The sequence below is a fragment of the Capricornis sumatraensis genome, chromosome 20 (genome assembly GCF_032405125.1).
Source record: "Capricornis sumatraensis isolate serow.1 chromosome 20, serow.2, whole genome shotgun sequence".
Classification (NCBI taxonomy): Eukaryota; Metazoa; Chordata; class Mammalia; order Artiodactyla; family Bovidae; genus Capricornis; species Capricornis sumatraensis.
In genome coordinates, this window is record NC_091088.1 from 16,796,017 (window position 1) to 16,817,201 (window position 21,185).

Here is a 21,185-nt window from a genome sequence, read left to right on the forward strand (position 1 = left end):
TGGTTTTTTTTTAACTTTTAATTCTGTATTGGAGCATAGCTGATTAACAATGCTTTGATAGTTTCAGGTGAATAGTGAAGGGACTCAGGCATACATATACAAGTATACATTCTCCTCCAAGCTCCCCTCCCATTCAGACTGCCACATAGCATTAAGCAGAGTTCCGTGTGCTGTATAGAAGGTCCCTGTTGGTTATCCATTTTAAATATAGCAGTGTGTACATGTCAGCCACAAACTCCCTAAGTACCCTTCTCTCCATCCTTCCCCCAGCAATCATAAGCTTGTTCTCTTAAGTCCATGAGTCTGTTTTTGTTTTGTAAGTAAGTTCACTTGTATCAAGGAAAATGGTTGTTTTAAGCCACTACCTTTTGGGATGGTTTGCTACAGAGCAGCAGTGACCCTAACATGCCGTTTGAGAAATATTAATCCCACTGAGATGTTAGAGAGAAATGAAGTTGCTGAGAAATGTCTAGTGGGTTCACACTGTGGCACATCCAGCTCCCTGTTCCCCTCAGGCCACTTGGTTCAGGGGCTAAGGTCTCTGACACGAGTGCTTGCCAGAAGGCAGCAGGCAGCTCTGGGCAGACAAGGAGCAGGTGCACAAACGCAGAGGAGCCCACAGAGGGAGAGGAAAGAAGCAGTGAGTGGAGGAGGTGGGGTGTTGGCAGTTCCTGGTGCAGAGGGCGGGGCAGTGGCAGCCAGTCTGGACAGGCACCTCAGCTTAGGGGTGACATTATAGAAAGGTGCCCTCAGGTTACAACTCTGCCAGTGGCGCCCCTGGAACACCTGAGCTGGGGATGGTGTCCCCAGAGCCATCCAGAACTAGCGAGGAGCCCACAGAACAGCTCCCAAAGGAGGCGGAGGCCCGAGTCAGCCAAACTGGAGATGTTTCGTTGTTGACCACCCCCATCCGCACCCCCACCTGCATGCTGGGCCCGTGAGAAATCAGTGTGAGTAGCTTCTCTTCCCCTCTGCTAGGGCAGGAGCCGCTTTGCCCACTCCTCCCAGAGCCCCAGCGTTAATGGTGCTCAAGGCGGCAGCAGGTGCGTGGTGCGAGCCTGAGTTGAAATCCCAGTTCCTTGTGGCAGGTGGGAGTGCGCCTGTGCGCAGGGAACCAGCGCGGGAAGGGGCGAAGCGAGGCCTTTACAAAGCTGCCCTGTGTCCCGAGGCTTAGGTGCAGTGTCGCTGTTCAACCAAAGTTTAATTGAAATTGTAAATGTAAAATAAAAGTTCTCCTCTAGTGAAAAAACAAACGAACAAATCCCAGTAGCTCCACTGGGGAGCTGTTCAACCTTGGGAAAGTTATTTGCATTCTCTGTACTCAGTTTTTGGGTGGTAGCACCAGCTTCGGAGGGCTGTTGGGAGCAGGGGGGTTTGCCAGGATGATGAGTATGAGGCTGGGTACCTGAGAGGCATCTGCCAGGAATACAGCTCTCTCCTCCCCTTGGATCTGCCCTTTGTCACATCGAGGATGCTGGTAACGAAGCAGTCTGTTTTGCTTACCGCTAAATGCCCAGTGCTTGGGACAGAGCTTGACACATAGTAGGAACTTAATAAGTATTGAATGAATAAGTGTTGAGCTGAGAACGATGCTTCAAAAACTGAGAAAAGGAAGAAAAGTAAAAGATGAAAATAAAATGAGTTAAAAAGATAATTTTTTTTAAAAATTGCATTTGAGCTGCACCTAAATCTTCAAGAGTTTCCAGCTTTCTGAATCCTAGTCACACATGCCTGGCCAATCACTGAGGTTCTTCCCTTATATTTAACTCATCCTCCCTGCCTACCCCCCTCCCCCCACCAGCCAAGTGCTCTGAACCATTGACACTCCTGACTCAGATCCCAGTCCCAGAGGGGCATGTCTGTGCCTGCTCACTGCTGGACAGCGCAGGGGCCAGTTCAGAGTGACTGGATGGGGCTGTTGGGGAAAAGCTGATACTGAGTGATACGGTGTCTTCACTCAGGAATAAGCAGTGTGGTGAGGACAGGATCCCTCGGGCACCAGCACTGCCCATATACAGTTCAGTTCAGTCAGTTCAGTCGCTCAGTTGTGTCTGACTCTTTGCGACCCCATGAATTGCAGCACACCAGGCGTCCCTGTCAATCACCAACTCCTGGAGTTCACCCAAACTCATGTCCATAGAGTCAGTGATGTCATCCAGCCATCTCATCCTCTGCCATTCCCTTCTCCTGCCCCCAATCCCTCCCAGCATCAGGGTCTTTTCCAATGAGTCAACTCTTCGCATGAGGTAACCAAAGTAGTAGAGTTGCAGCTTCAGCATCACTCCTTCCAATGAATACCCAGGGCTGATCTCCCTTAGAATGGACTGGTTGCATCTCCTTGCAGTCCAAGGGACTCTCAAGAGTCTTCTCCAACACCACAGTTCAAAAGCATCAATTCTTCAGCACTCAGCTTTCCTCACAGTCCAACTCTCACATCCATACATGACCACTGGAAAAACCATAGCCTTGACTAGATGGACCTTTGTTGGCAAAGAAATGTCTCTGCTTTTCAATATGCTATCTAGGTTGGTCATAACTTTCCTTCCAAGGAGTAAGCGTCTTTTAATTTCATGGCTGCAGTCACCATCTGCAGTGATTTTGGAGCCCCCCAAAATAAAGTCTGACACTGTTTCCACTGTTTCCCCATCTATTTCCCATGAAGTGATGGGATCAGATGCCATGATCTTCGTTTTCTGAATGTTGAGCTGTAAGCCAATTTTTTCACTCTCCTCTTTCATCAAGAGGCTTTTTAGTTTCTCTTCACTTTCTACCGTAAGGGTGGTGTCATCTGCATATCTGAGGTTATTGATATTTCTCCTGGCAATCTTGATTCCAGCTTGTGCTTCTTCCAGCCTGCATATAGTAGGTCCACATTAAAAGTGGGGGGCACTGGGGAGTCCTTTAGCTCCTGTGGCCTTGCTTTCTTCTTCTGCTGACCAGGGCCTTGGCTACATCTCTCAAAGGTGATTTCTTCTGGTTCTAAATTCACTGAAGCGTTTACCTGCACTGCCGGCTAGGGACTTGGGCCAGTCTCTTCTCCAAGCCTCAGTTGCCTGATCTGTGAAATGGGATCATTTCCATCTCAATGGATTCCTGTGAACCTATACTGAAATAATGACGATTAAGGATTAGCTTGGGCCTCAGCTTTACTGCGTTCATCCAGTAACATCTTCCTGTCTTCATTTGCACATTGGGAAGGTGTGTGTCTGTGTGTATATGTGTGTCCGGATGTCAAGAGTGAAGTTTTCTATCCAGGTTTAGAGGATGGGGATAAATTTAGCAAGTGTATTCTACACCCTAGTTGATGGGGCCCACACCAGTCCCGAGGAGGTAGCTTCTCTTTTCCCATTTTCCAGTTGAGGCGCACAGAAGTGGAATTTGGTAAATTTGCAAACCCCTAGTGGAAAGTGCTTGGCACCGCGCTGGATGCACCGTTAATTTCTCAATGGAAACGCTATTTTTATGGTCATGATGAGGAAACTGAGCGCTTCCTCCTTTTCTCAAGCCGAGTTTTTAGGACGCGGGTGGTCCCGCCCTCCCTCCGAGGCCCCCGACTCTAGGCGCCAGCGCCTCCCGGAGGCCGCCAAGCTCTTAAGTGGGGCGAAGCCGGGAGGGGCGGGGCCGGTGGGGGTGGGAGGGTGGGGCCACGACGGCGCGACCCTATTAGGGCCGCCGGGGGCGTGGCTCCCGGGTCCGGGCAGCCTACAAGAGGCGGCGCGTACGGTCCTCTGACCCACTGCATCTTTCGGCGGCCCGAGAGTCCCTCATCCCGCGACCTGCCCGCTGTGTCCGCTGTGCTTGTGCTGCTGTCGCCGCCACTCCGCGCAGGAGACGCCGGCGAGGAGGTGGTTGAGCCCTGCGGAGGGAGGTGAGTGTGCCTTAGATTCCTCTCTCTGCACCGTGCTATCCACCCCCTCAATCTCCTAGGAGCTGGAATAACCAGAGCAGATATCATCTCTTAGGGTTTACTGTGCGCAGGCAAGTTAGCTGTGCACACCTCCTGCATTTCAGAACCGTGCTCGGCGGCATGCCCTTCCGCAGATGGAGAAACTGAGTTTCAGCGAGGGCAAGTTGTCTGAGACCTCACATACTAGAAGCTAGGGAGCCTGGGACTCAAAGCAGGTCTGTCGCAGAATCGTGCTCCGAGGCTGTGTGTATTCTTGCCTTCCCTGTGCAATTCGCCAGCATCTATTGCACCCCTGCGTACACTGTGGGCGTCAATAAGTGGAGAGCATGTGGCAGGAGTTTGAATGTGTTCTGCCCACGTGTGGAGGCTGAGGTGATCCTGGCGGCGTGTGTATTCTGCTGGGCAGTTTATAGAGCCACGCCCCTTTACGATAGTGTTTGCCAGACCTTCCAGGTAGTCTTCCTCTTCCCCTATTTCAGAGGAAGGCACTGAGAGGGTCAGGGAGGTGAAGTGTCCAGGCAGAGCGGAGGCTGGGACCCAGTTCCGTCTGCCTCCAAAGCCCCATAAAGCTGTGGATGTGTCCGGGCGTGGCACATGTCCAGTTCCTACAGGTTTGGGAAGAGTTCCCGGGCTTCTTCAGCTAGAGTAGGTATCTGTATAAACTTCTGGTAGGGGGAACCGCTGGCAGCTGAGGGCTCAGCTCTGGGGTCTGAGAGATCTGCGACCCCCAGTGGAAGAGCCAGGGCCAGCCCCGTGGGCAGTGGAGACCCGGAGCCTCCCTTGAAAGGGCTGGGCTGGTGGACAAGCCAGCTGGCTAATGCCAGCTCATCGAAGTCCAGTTTGAATTGGGTGTCCGTTAGCTGGAAGGTGAGTTACTGCTCTGGTCAAGGGAAGCACCTGGGAGTTGACAGATGCTCAGCTCACCTTCCAACCAAGAGCGGACTTGTGAGTTTCCACTTTGAGCCTTTGGGCTCCTTGCCCTGGCAGATTAGGGTGAGTCTGCCTTCCCCAGAAGGGTCATGGCATCTAGGGTCTAGAACCTGACAGTTGAGAGGCCAGGATGTGAAGGACAGGATGAAAGGCATGCCCCCTCCTCCAAACAGATCCAGAGGGGGAACTCTTGGGCCTGTTTGTTTTGTGCACTTGATGGCTGTGTGTGATGCTGTCACCTCAGATCTATCTGTCTGCACTTAGCCTTCATACTTAAGGGCTGAGTCCTGCCTCCTTTAAGACACTTCTCTGTCCAATTGCTAACTCCACCTCTGAACCTGACCTTCAAACCTGAGGGATTGTTTTGTTTGAGAGGGGCTCCAGGTAAAACACAGTTAGCAGAGTTGGGGCCAGCCCATCCCTGACGATGCAGTCAGGGAAGAGAATGAAGAGAGTGATCTTGATTTTTACAGTCTCTTAAAAAATAGGAGTAGGAATAGTGATGATCACGTTTGTAATACTGTCAGCAGCTGACATTCATCTGGCGCTTACTGTGGGCCAGTCATGCCTGGGGTTTTACATGGATGACCACTGACTTATTTGTGAGCTGGACTGTCCTCCTTTTTACAAGGAGGAAAGTGAGGCTCCGAGTGATGAAGGCATGTGCCCAACATGACATGGGCAGGGTCGGGGAGAGCTGCCATCCTAGCCGGGTCCTCCCTCAGATCCTGGAAAAAGATGCTGGTCCAATGACTGGCCACATGACTGTCAGCTCAGAGCTTGCTTCTGGGCAAGGCTTCTGCCGTGTGGGGTCTGAATTCCCCGGCCCCGGTTAGGGGTGGGGCTGGAGAGGAGACACTGACATGGGGGCTTGGGATCAACTCTGCCGACAGGTACCTGCATCAGTATGCAGGGCCCTGGTGGGGAACCCAGAGTAATGCCAGCTGCTCCAACAGCCCTGCCTCTGGACTGCCAAGGAGAGCTGGCTGGACGGGGAGGGGCTGGAGCCTCAGGAGCGGAGCATGGGCCTCTGAATACCCCCACACTTCATCCCTCCCTCAGCGACCCTACATCGGATACCTGGGTTTTTCTGTAGGTTGCATTTGAAAACCAGCTTATAAAGGCAGGACCTCTAAGTGTGACCTCTTTGGCCTCATGGGAGCTGGAACATTTCTTTTCTCTGTCACCAGAGTAATTTACTATGTATGGGAGGTGCCTCTGTGTCTGCTTACTCCCGACCTAGGAAGACTCCCTCCCCCACTTTTTTGCAGACTCACTGGTTTTTGATCAGTCCCAGATGTGCAAACCCAGCATCACTCAAAGGAGCTGATGGCTTGTCAAGAAAGGAAAATAGAACACAGGCATCATTTCATTTCATCTTCAGTTCACTGAGCTGACTACGATAGGGATCTGGAGCCCCTCATAAAGTCCTAAGGGAAGCACACTCCGTTCTGGAACAGGGAGGGACAGGCCGCTCTTCTATTTTATTTTTTTCCCTTGGAAAAGATGATTCTAGTATGGTAAAATACTAATAACATGAGATTTATCATTTTAAAGTACACAGTTTGGTGGCATCTAGTACATTAGCTGTGTTGTGAAACTATCAACACTGTCTAATTCCAGGACATTTTCATCATTCCGAAAGGAAACCTTACAATCAGTATTAACAGTCACTCCCCATTCTATCCTCCTCAGCCCCTGGCAACTGCTCATCTGCTTTCTGTCTCTCTGGATTTGCTTAATTCTGGACGTTTCGTGTAAAAGAAACCACCCGGTCTGTGACTTTCTGGGTCTGGCGTCTCTCGCTGAGCCTGGCATGGTCAGGGCTCATGCGTGTTGGAGCCTGTGTCCGTGCTGGGCCCTTTTCTGTGGTCAAACACTCTTCCGTGGTGTGGGCAGGACAGGCCACCTTAGTTGGTCCTCTCACCCGCTGCTGGAAGTTTGGGCCATTTCCCCCTTTGGGCTGTTGCACGTAATGCCGCTGTGGACATCTGTGCGCACTTTTTTTTTTGGACACCCATTTTCAGTTGTTTTGGTTCTTCCCCTATGAGTAGGATAGGTGGGTCCCCTGGTAACCTTATTTTTGCCTTATTAAGGATCATTTGTCCCTTTTCCTTGACTTTCGTCTTGAAGAGGCATCAACTGAGATCATCTCCTTCCAGAAGGAATCAAGGCCCTCTGCCATGAGCGTAGAGAATGGGGCGTCTGGGTGTTCTGGGGGAAGTGTTCACAGTATCTCCCCACCCCTCACCCCGGAGAGCAGCTGGCAGAGATTCCTGTCAGAGATGTTGTCCTGGGGAACATCTTGTATCCCAGGCTGTACATTTATGAGTACTTGGTGATAGACAACCCCCCAACCCAAGATTGTGGGGACAGACAGTTTCTTGTGGTCCAGCCCGGGGGAAATTTATCTTCTCTGATTGCCCCAAGTGCTGCGTCAGCTTAGGAAAAAAACCACAGATTCAGGGGGAAAAGGAAAAGTCCTAATGAAGATTATGCAACTTTTGGACCATCATTTTAAAAAAATATTATAAATTATGAAATCCCACATTTTCAGTCCAAGTTTCTGGATCATTTCCCACTGTGAGTGCAGAATGGTAAAATCCTGGAAGGAAAAGAATCCAGCTTCCATTTTGTTTGTAGTCAAGTGGTCCGAGAATGGACCCTTCCCTGACGTTCGTTTGGACTGAAAACTGGATCTGTCTAGAACTAGGGACGGGCATCCAGCTGACAACAGCTGCAGCTGATTTGATAAGATCCTAGAAGTTCTTTTACTGGTGGCTCAATGGTAACAGGAGATTCAGGAGACTTGGGTTTGATTCCTGTGTTGAAAAGATCTCCTGGAAGAGAGCATGGCAACCCACTCCAGTGTTCTTGCCTGGAGAATCCCATGGACAGAGGAGCCTGGTGGGCTATAGTCCATGGGGCCGCAAGGAGTCAGACACGATTAAAGTGACTTAGCATGCACACACAGAAGTCACTTTAGAGCAAAGAGGCGGTGTGCCTGGCAGGGAAGGTGACAGTGGATGGGTGGGGCGTTGAGGGATGCGCTGGGAGAGGGCCATATTAGTGCAGAGGCCTGGAGGAGGGCTCCCCTGGCACCCTGAGACCTGCAGGAAGCTCAGGGGTCCGGGGGTCAGGCTCAGGGTGGAGGAGCCTGCCCTGTGCTGAGTTTGCATCTCCTGCTCTGAGCTGCGGGGCACAGGGGAGTCATGGTGTGGCCTTCGTACCTGAGAGCAGGTCACGGTGGGATGATCGGTGTCCCCTGCAGTGTGTGAAGCCCATCCCGGCCCCAAGGTGACTGAGCCTGTGTGCTGACCCAGCAGCAACCCACCCTTTACAAAACTGACCTCCCTTTACAACAAAGACAGGGCACCCTCTACAATGAGGCCTCTGGTCCTAGCTCTGCTCCATGTTCACCGAGGCTCATCTCACTTCTGCCTTCTGGTCACAGCAGGAGGGATCAGGTTTTCTGCACATGCTGACCATAGAAGGCCCCTCCTCCCCACTGTTTTTTTTAAATTTTTGGCTGCCCTGCACAGCATGTGGGCTCAGTTCTCAACCAGGGATCAATCTGTGCCCCTGCATTGGAAGTGCAGAGTCTCAACCATTGGACCACCAGGAAGTTCTGAAGGTTCCCTTTTTAACATAAATTTCTTTGAACTCCCAAAGCAAACCAACAAATAAAAATAAGAAATATGAACTAGAACAGGGAAATGGCAGGAAGGTGGCAAAGCTTGGGGTGGCAGGTGTGCCAGGGGCTGGAGTTTGGGAAACACAGACTCAGGTGCAGCATGGGGAGATTGGAGAGGCTGGTGCCACCTAGAGTAGCGGTTCTCAAAGTGAAGTCCCAGGGCCAGCACCAGGGGAGCTGTCAGAATGCTGATTCTCAGCTGCACTGCAGACCTCCAGAAGCTATGGAGGTGGGGCCAGCAATCTGTGCTTTAGCTTGACTTCCAGCACTTTCTGGTGCAGGCTCCAGGGTGGGACCCACTGCCGGGGAAAGCCTGGAAGACTTTCCCTGGGCAGGGGCCCAGAATGGGGTGGGCGGGGCGGCTGATTGGGGCGGACGGTTCTGTTTACAGGACCTGACGTGAGCACAGAGAAGTCATGCGGCAGGGATAGAGCCAGTGGCTTGGGAGCAAGAGTGACCTCTTCTGTCCAGCGTCGAGGCCCCTGAGAGCAAGTTGCTGGCGTGTTCCTAGGCCTTTCTTCCGGAATGACGCTGGGTTTGCTGGCACCCATTGCTCTAGGGCTTGAGCAAGTGTCCTGAGGGTTCCAGCCTTCTCCTTCAGCAGTGTTTAGAGCCCATGTGCCCTGGAGCTTGTGAAGTCCGTCTGTTGGTGACCCCTACGCGGCCCCTCTTAAAGAATGGGCTGTTTCCTCTCCAGCATTCAAAATACATCTGTGTGTCTGTACATGTCCGCTGCGTCTCTCCATCCTGCCCCCAGCCGACTCCCAACACAGCCAGTCTGTTCTCATGGGGGGAAGCACTGGCTGCTTTAAAAACACTGTTTATTCCCGGGAACCGTCAAGGCCAGGCTTCCCGGGGACTGAGATATTTTCAGCTTTGGCATCGCTGGACAAAGTGCCCTCTCAGACCAGGATGAACCGGGCCCTGTCTGGCAGAGTCGCTGTCTGGCCCAGGTGGGAGGCCCCAGCCGCACAGGGGTTTCTCTGGGCTCCAGCACCTTCAGGTTCACTTCGAAGGGCTGTTGGAGTCCAGGCCCCGGACTTGTCTCAGTGCTGATATTCAGGGGAGAGCCCGGAGGGTTTTATCTTGCACAGTGCTCTTCTCCTGCTTCTGTGGAGGCATTCTTCCAACAGAAGCCAGAGCCTCTTTAACTCTTCACTGAAACTTTTTATTAAAGTTCAACATGCTGGAGAAGAAAGCACATGCATTCCTGCACAGGGGGATGGCGTTTTCTCCAAATGCGCATGTGCAGGCTCGGGCCCCAAGGTGACAGAGCCTGACTCCCCCCTAGGCCCCTCCCACAGCCCCACCCCCGAGGGGAACCATTTCTGCGCTTCTGTTGGGGTAGGTTGGTTTTGCCTGGTTTTGAACTTTACATCAAGGGCGGCATGGATGTTTCATCACTGGAGTCTGGCCTCTTCAGTTCAGCGTTAGGTCTGTGAGGTCCATCTGCGGAGCTGCATCTGCCGGGTTCTCAGAGTGTAAATCAGACCCTGTCACTGTCGGGTTCATCTGCTCTGCACCTGAAGTGCGTGCCCGTGCGCACAGACACACACACACACACACTCACACAGACACAACCCCACCCCCCCTTTCCACTTTGCATTTAGAGTAAAATCAACACTCTTTGGTCAAGGCCCTCGAGGCCCCAGGCTGCCTGGCCCTGTTTGCCTCTGTGACCCCATTTCTCCCTGGTCACACTGCTCTGACCCTTCTTGTCCAGGCCAAGACAGTGACCATCTCAGAGCCTTCGTTCTTGCAGTTCCTGCTGCCTGGGGTTCACCCCAGCCAGAGTGGTCACTGCCCCTACCTCTGTCCACCCTCACCGTCCGGTGTCCCAGGCTGTCTTCCTCCAGCCTCGGTATGGTCTCCCCTGCTTGCTGCGATGCCCGCCCCCCACTGCACCCCACTCCTGGGGACAGAGCCTTGCTCACTGCATACCCCAGGGACTCCCTAGCCACCTGAGGGCTTGCCCTGGGGATTTCCCCCGAGAGGCCGCGTCCAGAGTCCATAGTCTGGTGCTATATAGAATGCTTGACTTCGGTTCAAGGCTGTGACTCACCCTTGCAGGTACCACCTGACACCAGTGAGTCTGCATTTCGGGTGGGAGGATAGTCCCGGTGCTGCCAGCGCCATAGCCTGGAGCAGAGGTGTCTGGGATGGCTAGTTTCACCCTCAAGGAGCGGGAAAGAAACACTAATTGAGCACCAGTGAGTCTCGGGACTCTGCTGCTGGGCTCCTTAGAACCACTATTTCCACAATCTGCAAATTCTCTCCCAGCCCTGGGAGAAACTCAGTACTTTGTTTTGCCTGGGAGGAACTGGATACTCCGAGGGATTGAAGGACCTTCTGGGCGGCCCCCAGGTCTACGTCATAGAGTCAGGATTCAAACCAGGTTTGACCCACTGTCCACACTTTTCTTCGATGTCTCCTGAGAGTTCTCAATTTCTTGTTTTTGGGAGCTGGAGGTTTCCTGCCATTTATCTAAAGACTTCTGAGAGCACTGTTTCCAAGGAAACATCCACATGTCTACGAGAAGGGAGAAAAGGGCCCCAGGCGTCATGTACTGGGTATTTGAAGAGTATATTAATTTATTATCCAGTCACTTTAAAGTGGCTTCTCATATATTATCTTGGCTTGCATTGAACAAACCTGTTTTTTCTTTTTTTTTTTCTGCACAGAGTAGATTAAGCGAATGTTTGTTGAGTAAGTGTGCTCTTTTTGTTCAGAATTGTGTATGTTCTCTGCATAGTATTTAAAAAACTGAATGGGTTTTATATATTATATTCAGTTAAACATACTGAGTTGAAAAATAAAAAAATAAACAAAAATTAAAAAAATAAACATACTGAGTTGTTGCCCTGTGTATCCCATAAGGACATATCTTTTGCTGAAGGGACAGGAGAAAAGAAGGTGCCCATGGGGGTGGCCTTTTCTGTTAAGCCTAATGTCCGTCTTTGTGGGGTTGGGGGCAGAGCAGTTGACAAAGGAAGCGACAGTCCTCCGTGGTCTTTCCCTAATTCTGTCTAGAAGGGTTTACGGAAGACTGGCTCCCATGCAGGAGGGAGATCCCTGCCCTCGGCGTGTCTGGTGCTTACCCAGCCGCTCTTCCAGCCCTGGGATTTGCCCGAGACAGGCTGGGGTGTCCCGCCCCCCTCCTCGCAGCCGCCACTTCATTCCTGGAATTTCTGGGTGGTTTGTGGGTCTGACTGTGCTCTGCCTTCGGCCTCACTCACATTCTGAGTTCTCCTTTGTGCTCCTGAGGGAGCTTGGAGCCCTGATGCCCCTGCCTTTGGGGCTAGCTGTGGGGGCTCCTGCTGACATGGGGGCGCAAGTCAGAGCTGCCCTGATATTTTGGAGGGCAAGGCAGGCAGGGAGTCAGAGCATGGCAGGCTCCTTGCCGTTGTCCGCAGGCATTCTGCACGACTGCAAGCAAGTTGCTCGTCTGCGTTGAGCCTTAGTTTCCTCAACTGTAGAATAGGGATCATAGTCATAGTGACCCCAACAGTCTGCAGAGAGGGTAGAAGACAAGATTCTGGGAGTAGAGGACCCAGAACAAGCTCAGCCACTTTGTCCTCATTCATCGTGTGTTGGCTGGGTGATTGGTGAGAAATGTTTGTTGAGCAGTTAATATGCCCCGAAGTTTCGGGTTGAGTAAGACCCAGTCGGCCAGTGCTGTGCTGGAGCTGGCTCATACTGGCTTGTGGGAGCCGATGGTTAAGTTTCCGGAAAAGTTGTGGGCCAGTTCAATCCCACCATCATTTTTTTTTTTAATTGAAGTATAGTTGATGTCCAATGTTGTGTATGTCTCAGGTGTACAATACAGTGATTCAGTTATACATGTGTGTGTGTGTGCATGCGTGCACCCAATTACTCAGTCATGTCCTACTCTTTACAGTCCCGCTCCTCTGTCCATGGGATTCTCCAGGCAAGAATACTGGAGTGGGTTGCCATGCCCTCCTCCAGGAGTTCTTCCCCACCCAGGGATCTGTCTCCTGGGTCTGTGGCACTGGCAGGTGGATTCTTTACCACTGTGCCACCTAGGAAGCCCTACATACACATATTTTCAGGTTTTTGCTCTTATAGTTTATTACAAAATACTGGGTATAGTTCCCTGTACACGCAACCACCATTGTATGTTATATAAACTTACAATGAAATAAATCTTATTTAAAATAAAAATAGTAGCTAGTCAAAACTTATTGCATCCTAATCTTTTACCCTGCCTCACTGTTCTCTCTGTTCTTGGGGTGGTTGCTGTCTACTCCATGTGTATCGTGGAAAAGTTGCATCACAGTGTGTTATCGTGGGACTCTTTCCAGAAACTCCATACTCAGTGACCCTACATCAAGGGCTTGAAATTGCCGTGGTGGGGATATTTACACCAAGGGAATGGGTAGACACTACAGATTAGGGTGAGTATTTCAAGGTTTTCCAAATGTCCGTTATTAAACATTTGCCAGTCTAGCACTGGTTCCAGCCCCTCGAGAAATGCCAAGTCTAGCTGGCAAGGCAACCAGTGTGAGCAGACTTGAGGCAGGCTGCTGGCTTCTTGACACCCAGGGCTCAGCTGAGCCCTGGAAGGAGACCCAGCCTCAGGGCAGCAACGGCCACTGAGCCGGGTCACTGTCGCTGTGAATCCGGTTCCTGGCCAGCTGATCATGTTCGTGCTGCAGACCCTGTCTGTGACATCTCGAGTCATCACTTCCCCAGGAAGCTGAGAGAAGTGGCTAAGGCCCCAGGCATGTAGGGAACTGAAGCATATTTCAGATTTAAGGGAGGCCTGTTTTTTTTTTTTTTAATCATGCCCACCAGCATTAGACATCTTATAGGAGTTTTAAAAATTAGGTTTGTCTCAAAGCAGAGGCTTTGAAATAAGAGAGAATAGCCTTTTTCACTTCATTCACCTTTATTAATCCCAGTCTTCCTCAAATCTCTCCAAACAATGGGTCTGTGGAGTATTTAGCATCATTATTATTGCCATAGCCAATACGATTAGCCATTAACCACGCAATGAACCCTGTAATGTTGTGACCCTGTAGTTCTTTGCCCTCATCCCTTGATCCCAGCCTGCCTCCTCCCCTCACAGACAGATCAGTCTCTGCTCCACAGGAAGACTCAGTGGAGGAGTCAAAGGGTCACCGCTTTCCGGAAACCTCCGGGAGCTGAATCACGCCTGCAGACCTGTCGAGCTTGTTCACTGACGAAGATGCCAGCGGTGTTCTATAAATATTTACGAAGTGAATGTACAGATCTCCTCGTTCCGACGAGGTCAGACTTCGGCGATTCAGCGGCGAACAAGGCGGACAGGTCTGGGGCCATGATTAAGCTGGGACCCCAAAGTTGAGTCCTAACCCACGGGCAGGAATTCATCTGCCGGGCCCCGGTGGGGGCGTGGCAGGTCGGGGTCATAGGCTGAGCCGCGGGAACAGCGTGTGCAGGAGCAGAGAGCTTGGCACAGCCTCAGGGCTGCCGGCTGGCGGGTCCCACGAAGATTCATCTTTCTGGCAGACTTTCCTAAACACAGGCAAAGGCAGCCTGGGCGGAGTGACGCCTCCAGGTTCATCCACATTCTCTTTCTTCATTTTGCTCCTGAGAGTTGAGTTGAGTGTCAGGAGACCCCGAGGTGGATTGGGGGCACTTGGGGCTCTGGGTGCCCTTGACGTCCACAGACTCTTAGGCGGGGCGGAAGGTAATGGCAGAGCTTTGTGGCAGCAGCCAAGTGTACAAAGCCCTCCACGCTTCCAGGAAGTGGGATCTCAAATCTTGGTTCCACCCCAATCCAGCCCCGGACCTCACTAATACCATGGAAGATCACCAGGCTCAGTTTGGTTTTCCAGAAAACGGAGTGGAAAACAGCCAGAGCCCAAATGTATCCCGCAAGTTGGGGCGATGCTGCAGGAATCCGACCCCAGATTGAGTGGCTGTAGACCGAGGGGTTTGAAAGCTTTGTCAGTGTCTCCCCGCCCCCACGTCCCACCCCTGGTGCCCTTATCTTGTTTGTGGTCTCTCAGGCTGGGAGTTTCAACTGCCGTCAAGGAGACCTCTCCTAGACTGCATTTCTGTCAACTGCGGCATTCACTCGGGTGTTTGATGCTGTTGGTAACAGGCCAGGGACAGAGAGTGGGGAGGGCTTCTCTGGAAACGAAGCCTGCATTTGGCCACCCTGGGAGAAGCGGGGGGGCAAAAGAGCCAATGAGTGTTGGCCTCCATCTCCAGGCCCCAAAGGGAGCTTGGATAGCCCGCTTGCCTAAAGTGTGAGCCCCTCGGGGATGTCAGGAGGGTTGGAGGAGTGCAGAGAGAGTCAGAGTGGGCGTCATATTTGAGTCAGAGGCAGATGGAGGCTGGGTGGGTGCTAGGCTCAGTGACGGGGCATGTCATGGTGCAATGTCACCGTGACGTAAGCGTTTCACTCCCCTGGGGATGACACATGGGTACCTTCTTCTCGACAGAGTCACTGGCTGACCTGGAGTGGGGGTGGGGCCTGTCTCCACTGAGCCCAGCCATCTGCCCAGGAAGCAGAGAAGGGCAGGGAGGGTCAGAGTGTGAACTGGGTTGTTTGCGGGGGTCCTGCCCTGTGTGGGTGGTGATGGGAAATCCCCAAGGAAGCTCACCCCGGGGAAGGCGTGGTGGCATTGAGGAGGGGGCTCAGAGGCCAGACGGAGCTGCGTTCCAGACCCAGGTTTTCTGCTTGCAGTTGTGTGACCTTGGGTGTGTTCCCAAAGACCCCAGGGGCCTTAGTCTCCTCATCTGTCAGATGGGAGCAGTAGAACCCAAACCCCTGGCTCATCAGGAGGGTGGAGTGAGGAATGCAGCCATGGGCACGCGGTGGGCCTCCCTCCAGGTAAGCCCCCACCGGCCTCCCTGGTAGGAGCCTGTACTTGTCATTGGAAAGCCCCAGGTGGCAGTGTGTGGGTCTCCGCTGGAAAACTTTAAAAAAAAGTATTTTATTGAAGTATAGTTGGCTTACAGTGTTGTGTTTATTTCTGTTGTACAGCAAAGCGAGGCAGTTACGCATCTGCTGCTGCCGCGCCGCTTCAGTCGAGTCCGACTCTGCGACCCCACGGACGGCAGCCCGCCAGGCCCCGCCGTCCCTGGGATTCTCCAGGCAAGAGTACTGGAGTGGGCTGCCATTATATATATTCTTTTTCGTATGCTTTTCCATTCTGGTTTATCACAGGATGTTGAGTATATTTCCCTGTGCTCTGCAGTAGGACCTGGTAGTTTATCCATCCCGTGGATAGTAGCTTGTCTCTGCTAACCCCAGCCTCCTGCTCCGTCCCTCCCCCACACCGATCCCCCTCAGCAACCACAAGTCTGCTCTCTGTCTGTGAGGCAGTTTCTTTTAAATTACAGATGGAAGGGGCTGAAGTGCTTTGTTCCTAAGTTCTGATCGAGCTGTTTGGGCAGCAGAAGTTGAATAGTCTGCGCAGACCAGGGGGCTGGCAGGGCCTGGTGAAGTCGCCTCGGCCGATGGCCTTGTGCTGAGACAGCACCAGTCGCCTCCACCCAGGTTCCAGCCGCGATCTCAGTCTCGGCCGCCCGATTTGCCTCTCTGTTGCCCCGTCACCCTCTTCCGTACAGCCACCAGCAGGATGTTTAGAACCTAATTCTCATTTATTATCTGATGCTTATATTAATACTAGTCTTCTAGGGCTGCCAGGACCAAGCACCCCAGACCAAGCAGTTCAAACAACAGAAATTCATTCTTTCACCCTCATGGAGGCCGGAAGTCCAAGATCAAGGTGCCGGCAGGGCTGGTTTCTTGTAGGCATTGCTCTTCAGCGTGTCGACGGCGGTCCCCTCCCTGTATCTCACACACTCATCCCTCTGTGTGTGTCTGTGTCCAGTCCGTCCTTCTCACAAGGACACCGGCCATACTGGAGCAGGGCCCACTCATATGGTCTCATTTTAACTTAACCACCTCTTCTAAGGCCCTGTATCCAAATCCAGCCATGGTCTGAGGAGCTGGGGTTGGGACTCCGGTGACGGAATTTGCAGAAGGCATAGCTCTGTCCATGATTCTGTGTTTCCCTCTGTGTGCCAGCCCTGTGCTGTGGTCTGGAATAAAGTTGTGGGACACCAGGCCTGTTACTGCTACAGTTCTGCTTGAATCTTCCATGTTCTCCTTGGCCCAGACTTAGAACCCATCAGGGTCCAAGCATTGCCCCCTCCCCAGCATGGCTCCCCCAGCCCCCAAGCCTGCCCCTCCCTGCCCCTGCCCCAAGCTGCAGGCACACCAGGCCACTTTCAGACCCAGCAGTGCCACCCGACATGATGCTATGAGTGGCCCGGCCCAAGACAAGTCGGCATGTCTGTGCCAGCGACTGTCTCAAGGTGGAGAAGCCACTTGGAGAAACGCCTCTTTTCACTTGTGTTTCTCCCCAGGGGAAGGTTTGACTAAACCCCGTGGTTCTCCCGACTTTGAAGCTCCACCCGAGCCTTCATCAGCTCTCTCCTGAACCTTGGAAGGAAGGCCCCGTCTGTGGGGCATGGACCATGTGAGGCCATTGAATGTTCAGAGTGAAGGCGACTCTCCAAGTCTTCTGGAATAAGGTCGCCCTTGTTCAGGAGAACATGCCAGGAGGGTGCCCTTGAACCAGCAGTGGTTTCATTGTCTTTCATGCTTTGGCATTTTGCTTTCTTCTACTCATTAATATTTTTAAAAACTTTGAAGTAGACAAGTCCAAAAGATAGAGGGCACTCACCGGTGAGGTCCGGCCCCCAAGGACGCCCAGCTCTGGCTACCACATCACAGTTCCAGCTAACTCACCTGGTCCACCTTGCGTGAACTGAGCTTATGCTTTGCCACATGTCCTTGAGCTTTTAAAGCAGAAACAATATATTAAAGATAAAGATGAGTCCCCTCATATTCTCATTCCTTGTTCAATTTCCTTCCTAGAGTGAACCACCAACATGAACTGGTTTCACTGTACAAACATGTGCACGCACACCATATGATATATGTACAAACACATATAATACATGTCTGTGTAATAGACACATACATATACATGCATGTCCACCTATAATATCCACAAACTTGTCCAAACATGGTCTATATGCCTTGAAATGTACATAAATAGTACCATTAGCATCATACTCTATAACTTTCTTGGCCCAACCTCGGATTAGAGCTTTGTTGCTGCGGACAATCCCAGAACTCCAGGTCTTTCTTTTAGCTGCTTTAGACTATTCCACCCACGCTGACCCACACCTATTTTACCCCTCCCCTACTGAGAGTTATTTGAATTGTGCCCACTGATGATTTAAACCAAACCCAGGTTTTGGTCCAGTTGAGTCATGTGAACAATTCCTGTTTCATGCCTTTGGGGGTGCCCTGCCCCTCAGGATGCTGAAGCGCAGAGTAAAGCAAATTGGATGTTTCTGTGACGACCGAGTGGTCGTTTTGTGATATCAGTCTTGTTCCCGCTTTGTCCCAAATCTTAACCCGGCGTCTGTACTTTTTGGCATCCTTTTCAGCCTGGCCTCTGCAGCTGGGAAATGGTCATATATGGTGGTGTGACTAAGCGGGGAGGTGGCAGGGACCCTGGGAGCATCTGCATTACTGGCTTGATTCCCACGGGGCGAGTGAGCACACAGAAGCGCTCCCATGGGCCCTGCGGCTCTGCCCCAGAGGGAACTCCTCGGCCAAGAGGCCACGGAGCCGGGCCTCCGCCTGGATGTCGGCTGCTTTTATCTGAAGCGTAAGCCTGGTCAGGACCCTGGAGAGTTTCCAGGGATGGAGATGGGAACTGCCATGTTCCCATCGCTCCAGGCTCTGTGCTCAGCCTCTTGGGTGCCCAGGGCAAGCCCCAGAGGATCCCTGCCTTCCACTGCCATCTTGCAGCCCCACTCCAATGCAACCAGCAAAACCCTGGCTGTTGCTCACGTGGGAGATGCCAGAGGGGCCTCCTGGGGTTCTGGGTGGGCCAGCCTCCAGGCTGCCTCCCTCCCTGCTCAGCCAGCAGTCTCTGGAGCCCTCCTTTCAGCTCTCCGTGCTGTCTTCAGCCAGGCCTGTCCCACTGGTCAGGGCTTGGGGGCTTCCCTGCCCGTCTCCCAGCCTAACTGGGAGCCCCTTGAGGCCAGGGAAATACCTTGTTGTCCTCCTCTCTCAGTGTGCAGCACAAAATAGATGTCTATAAAGGTCACTGGGTAACTGACCGACTCTCCCTGGGGGTGAAACAGAGGCGAGAGGGTGAACAAACAAGGGTGAACGACAAGCCCTGTCTTGTCTTCTTGGACCAGACAACAAGCATCAGGAGGACCACACTTCGTGACCTGTAGTGTGACCCCTGGCCCCCCAGGGTGAGAGGAACCAGGGCAGCAAGCTGGAAAACCCCAGGCTCTCAGGGACATCACACCTGGGTTTGAGTCTTACCAGTAAGCAGCCTTTGGGATCAACTCTCTGAGCCTCAGCCTCCCCATCTGTAATGTGGTCGCAAGGGCACACCAACCTGGGTTGTCGTGAGGGCTGGAGATGACATGGATGAGGCGACTGGCCCCCGCAGAGGCTCAGGAAGGGCTCTGGGAAGGGGCAGAGGCACAGCGGAAACTCAACCTAATAAATTATCTTCAGGCTGGGGAATTCTAGAATTGGTAAGTGTGTTCCAAGACTAAGACAGCTTTTCCTAAGATGCCTGCCAGGGAAGAAAGGTTAGTGAGAGGCGGTGTTTGGGAAAAGGGCCCAGAGCCCAAAGGCAAGGATGGATCATGAAGATCCTTGACAGGTCATAAAATGACAGCGTCAGGCACTGTGGATCTCAGAGGGGGTGAATCCCAACTGATGTGACCGTGAGGCATGCACCACAGCCCCGGGCCCGGCACGCGTCAAGAGCTAGGGTTCCAGAAACACTCCTTGGGAAGCACAGCCCCAAGAGGGGCTGGGAGGCCCGGGAGTCCCAGCCACCATCTTCCATCCCTTCCTTGGCCCCACTGATGCAGCTGTTGGGTGCTAATCACCCATATGAACCATTCACTCAGCAGCCAAGAGGGCCACACCCAGCAGTGCCCATAACGGGCCTACTGTCAGACAGAAGCTGGCCGAGGAAGGCTGCACTCTGGACTGTTTGGGGGGGTTGCCAGGCATGGACAGGGTGAGAGTGGGGTGCACAGGTACTCCTGGGAGGCCCTGTCTCTTTCTCTGAGGATCAAGTTAGCAGAGCATGTGGCTGGGCCCTGGGAGGCTGTGTCACAGGGTGTGATGGTTACACACCCCATGGAAGGGCCATGACCAGAGCAGCCTGTGCAGGGATGGGTCTGGGGGTGCCTGACAGCCAGTTTGGGAACTGAGTCTTACTTCACAGGGACTAGGAAGTTTGCTACCCCTGTTGGTTCACGGCACATCCTTTGCTGACATGAAATGGCTTTAGCAGTCTCTTTTGGGGGCAGGAGATGGAGTTTAATTCAGGCCATAGACTCACCGGAGCCCTGAATGAATCCAGATGCTGACTCAGAGTGAGGAAAAGGAGGCGCCACGAGCAGCTGAGTCTGGGAGAGACCGAGCCAGGATGTCCATGTGGCATCGGGCCGCTTGCCGTGCTGGAGGCTGTTGGCTTGAATCCCAGCGCCACCACTTCCTGCCTGCCGGACCTTGCTGGTGTAGCTTCTGGGAGCCTCAGTCTCCACATCTGCACAGTGGGGAGAGAGGGGTGCCCGGTCCACTCTCTGCCGTGGCAGGTTTGGCACTGACTGACTTCTCCGGCCACCCTCTGCTTCCTTTCAGAGCACGAGAGTGCCCAGCTGTCTCAGGCACCCAGGCCACCCATCACTTCCTGCCCTCACTGCCAGCGTGGAGCCATGAGCTGTGTCCTGACCGGCGTCGTGCCCTTGGGGCTGGTGCTGCTGCTCTGCGGAGCCCAAGGCTTTTTCCTGCCCAATGTCACACACTTAGAGAAGCTGCTCAGCAAATACCAGCAGGACCAGCCCCACTCGCGGGCACAGAGGGCCATCTCCAGGACGGACCGGGAGGAGATCCTCATGCTTCACAACAAGCTGCGGGGCCAGGTGTCACCACCCGCCTCCAACATGGAGTACATGGTGAGCTCCGGGCCTGGGGCAGGCCTGGCATGGGGGCTCGGGGCGGGGGCCGGTGAGGGTCACAGGCTGGGCTCTGGCCTCGGCGTCTCCTTAGCTGGGCTGGGCTTCAGCGCTCACTTGGCAGTTGGTGGCACGCCCGTCGCATGCCCAGCACAGATGCTCAGCCCTGGGGCTGTGCTGGTACCGTGGCCTCCGTGCAGCGTGGCCTCCACCCCACTCTTCAAGTGCTCCCTCTGTCCACACAGCGAGGGGCAGCTGAGTCTGAGCAGTGGGGCATTCTGCTGGGAGGAGGAGGCCGAGAAGGGACACTGGAGGGTCCCCTGTACCTCAAGAGAAGCCCCTGCACTTAGGAACAGAAGGAGCAACCAGCTCCAGGTGCCCGTCCCCAGCTCTACCCTTGCTCACATGTCTCCATGTCTGGTTTTCTCAGCCCCATGAAGTGGGCACCGGGGTTCCCCCCAGCTTTACAGACTGGCCTGGGATCACACAGCTGGCAGAGGCAGAGGTGGATTCCGACCTGGGTCCAGCTGAGTCCAGGACCCACACTCTCGTTCACCTGTCCATGCCTAGTCTGAACTCTACCCCACCCTGCTGCCCCTCTAGGTACCTGGGGCT

The 21,185-nt window shown here is 53.2% G+C and overlaps 1 protein-coding gene across 2 annotated transcripts in view; it reads left to right on the forward strand.

Annotated features, from left to right (window-relative positions):
• Positions 1-3,765: 3,765 nt before the first annotated feature.
• CRISPLD2 (cysteine rich secretory protein LCCL domain containing 2) overlaps positions 3,766-21,185 on the forward strand; it is a 69,760-nt gene continuing 52,340 nt past the window's right edge. For both annotated transcript variants that reach the window (XM_068991860.1, XM_068991861.1), the window contains exons 1-2: positions 3,766-3,868; positions 20,257-20,570. In XM_068991860.1, coding sequence (XP_068847961.1) covers positions 20,331-20,570 — 240 coding nt within the window. In that variant the 5' untranslated portion in view covers positions 3,766-3,868; positions 20,257-20,330. The remainder of the gene's footprint in view (positions 3,869-20,256; positions 20,571-21,185) is intronic.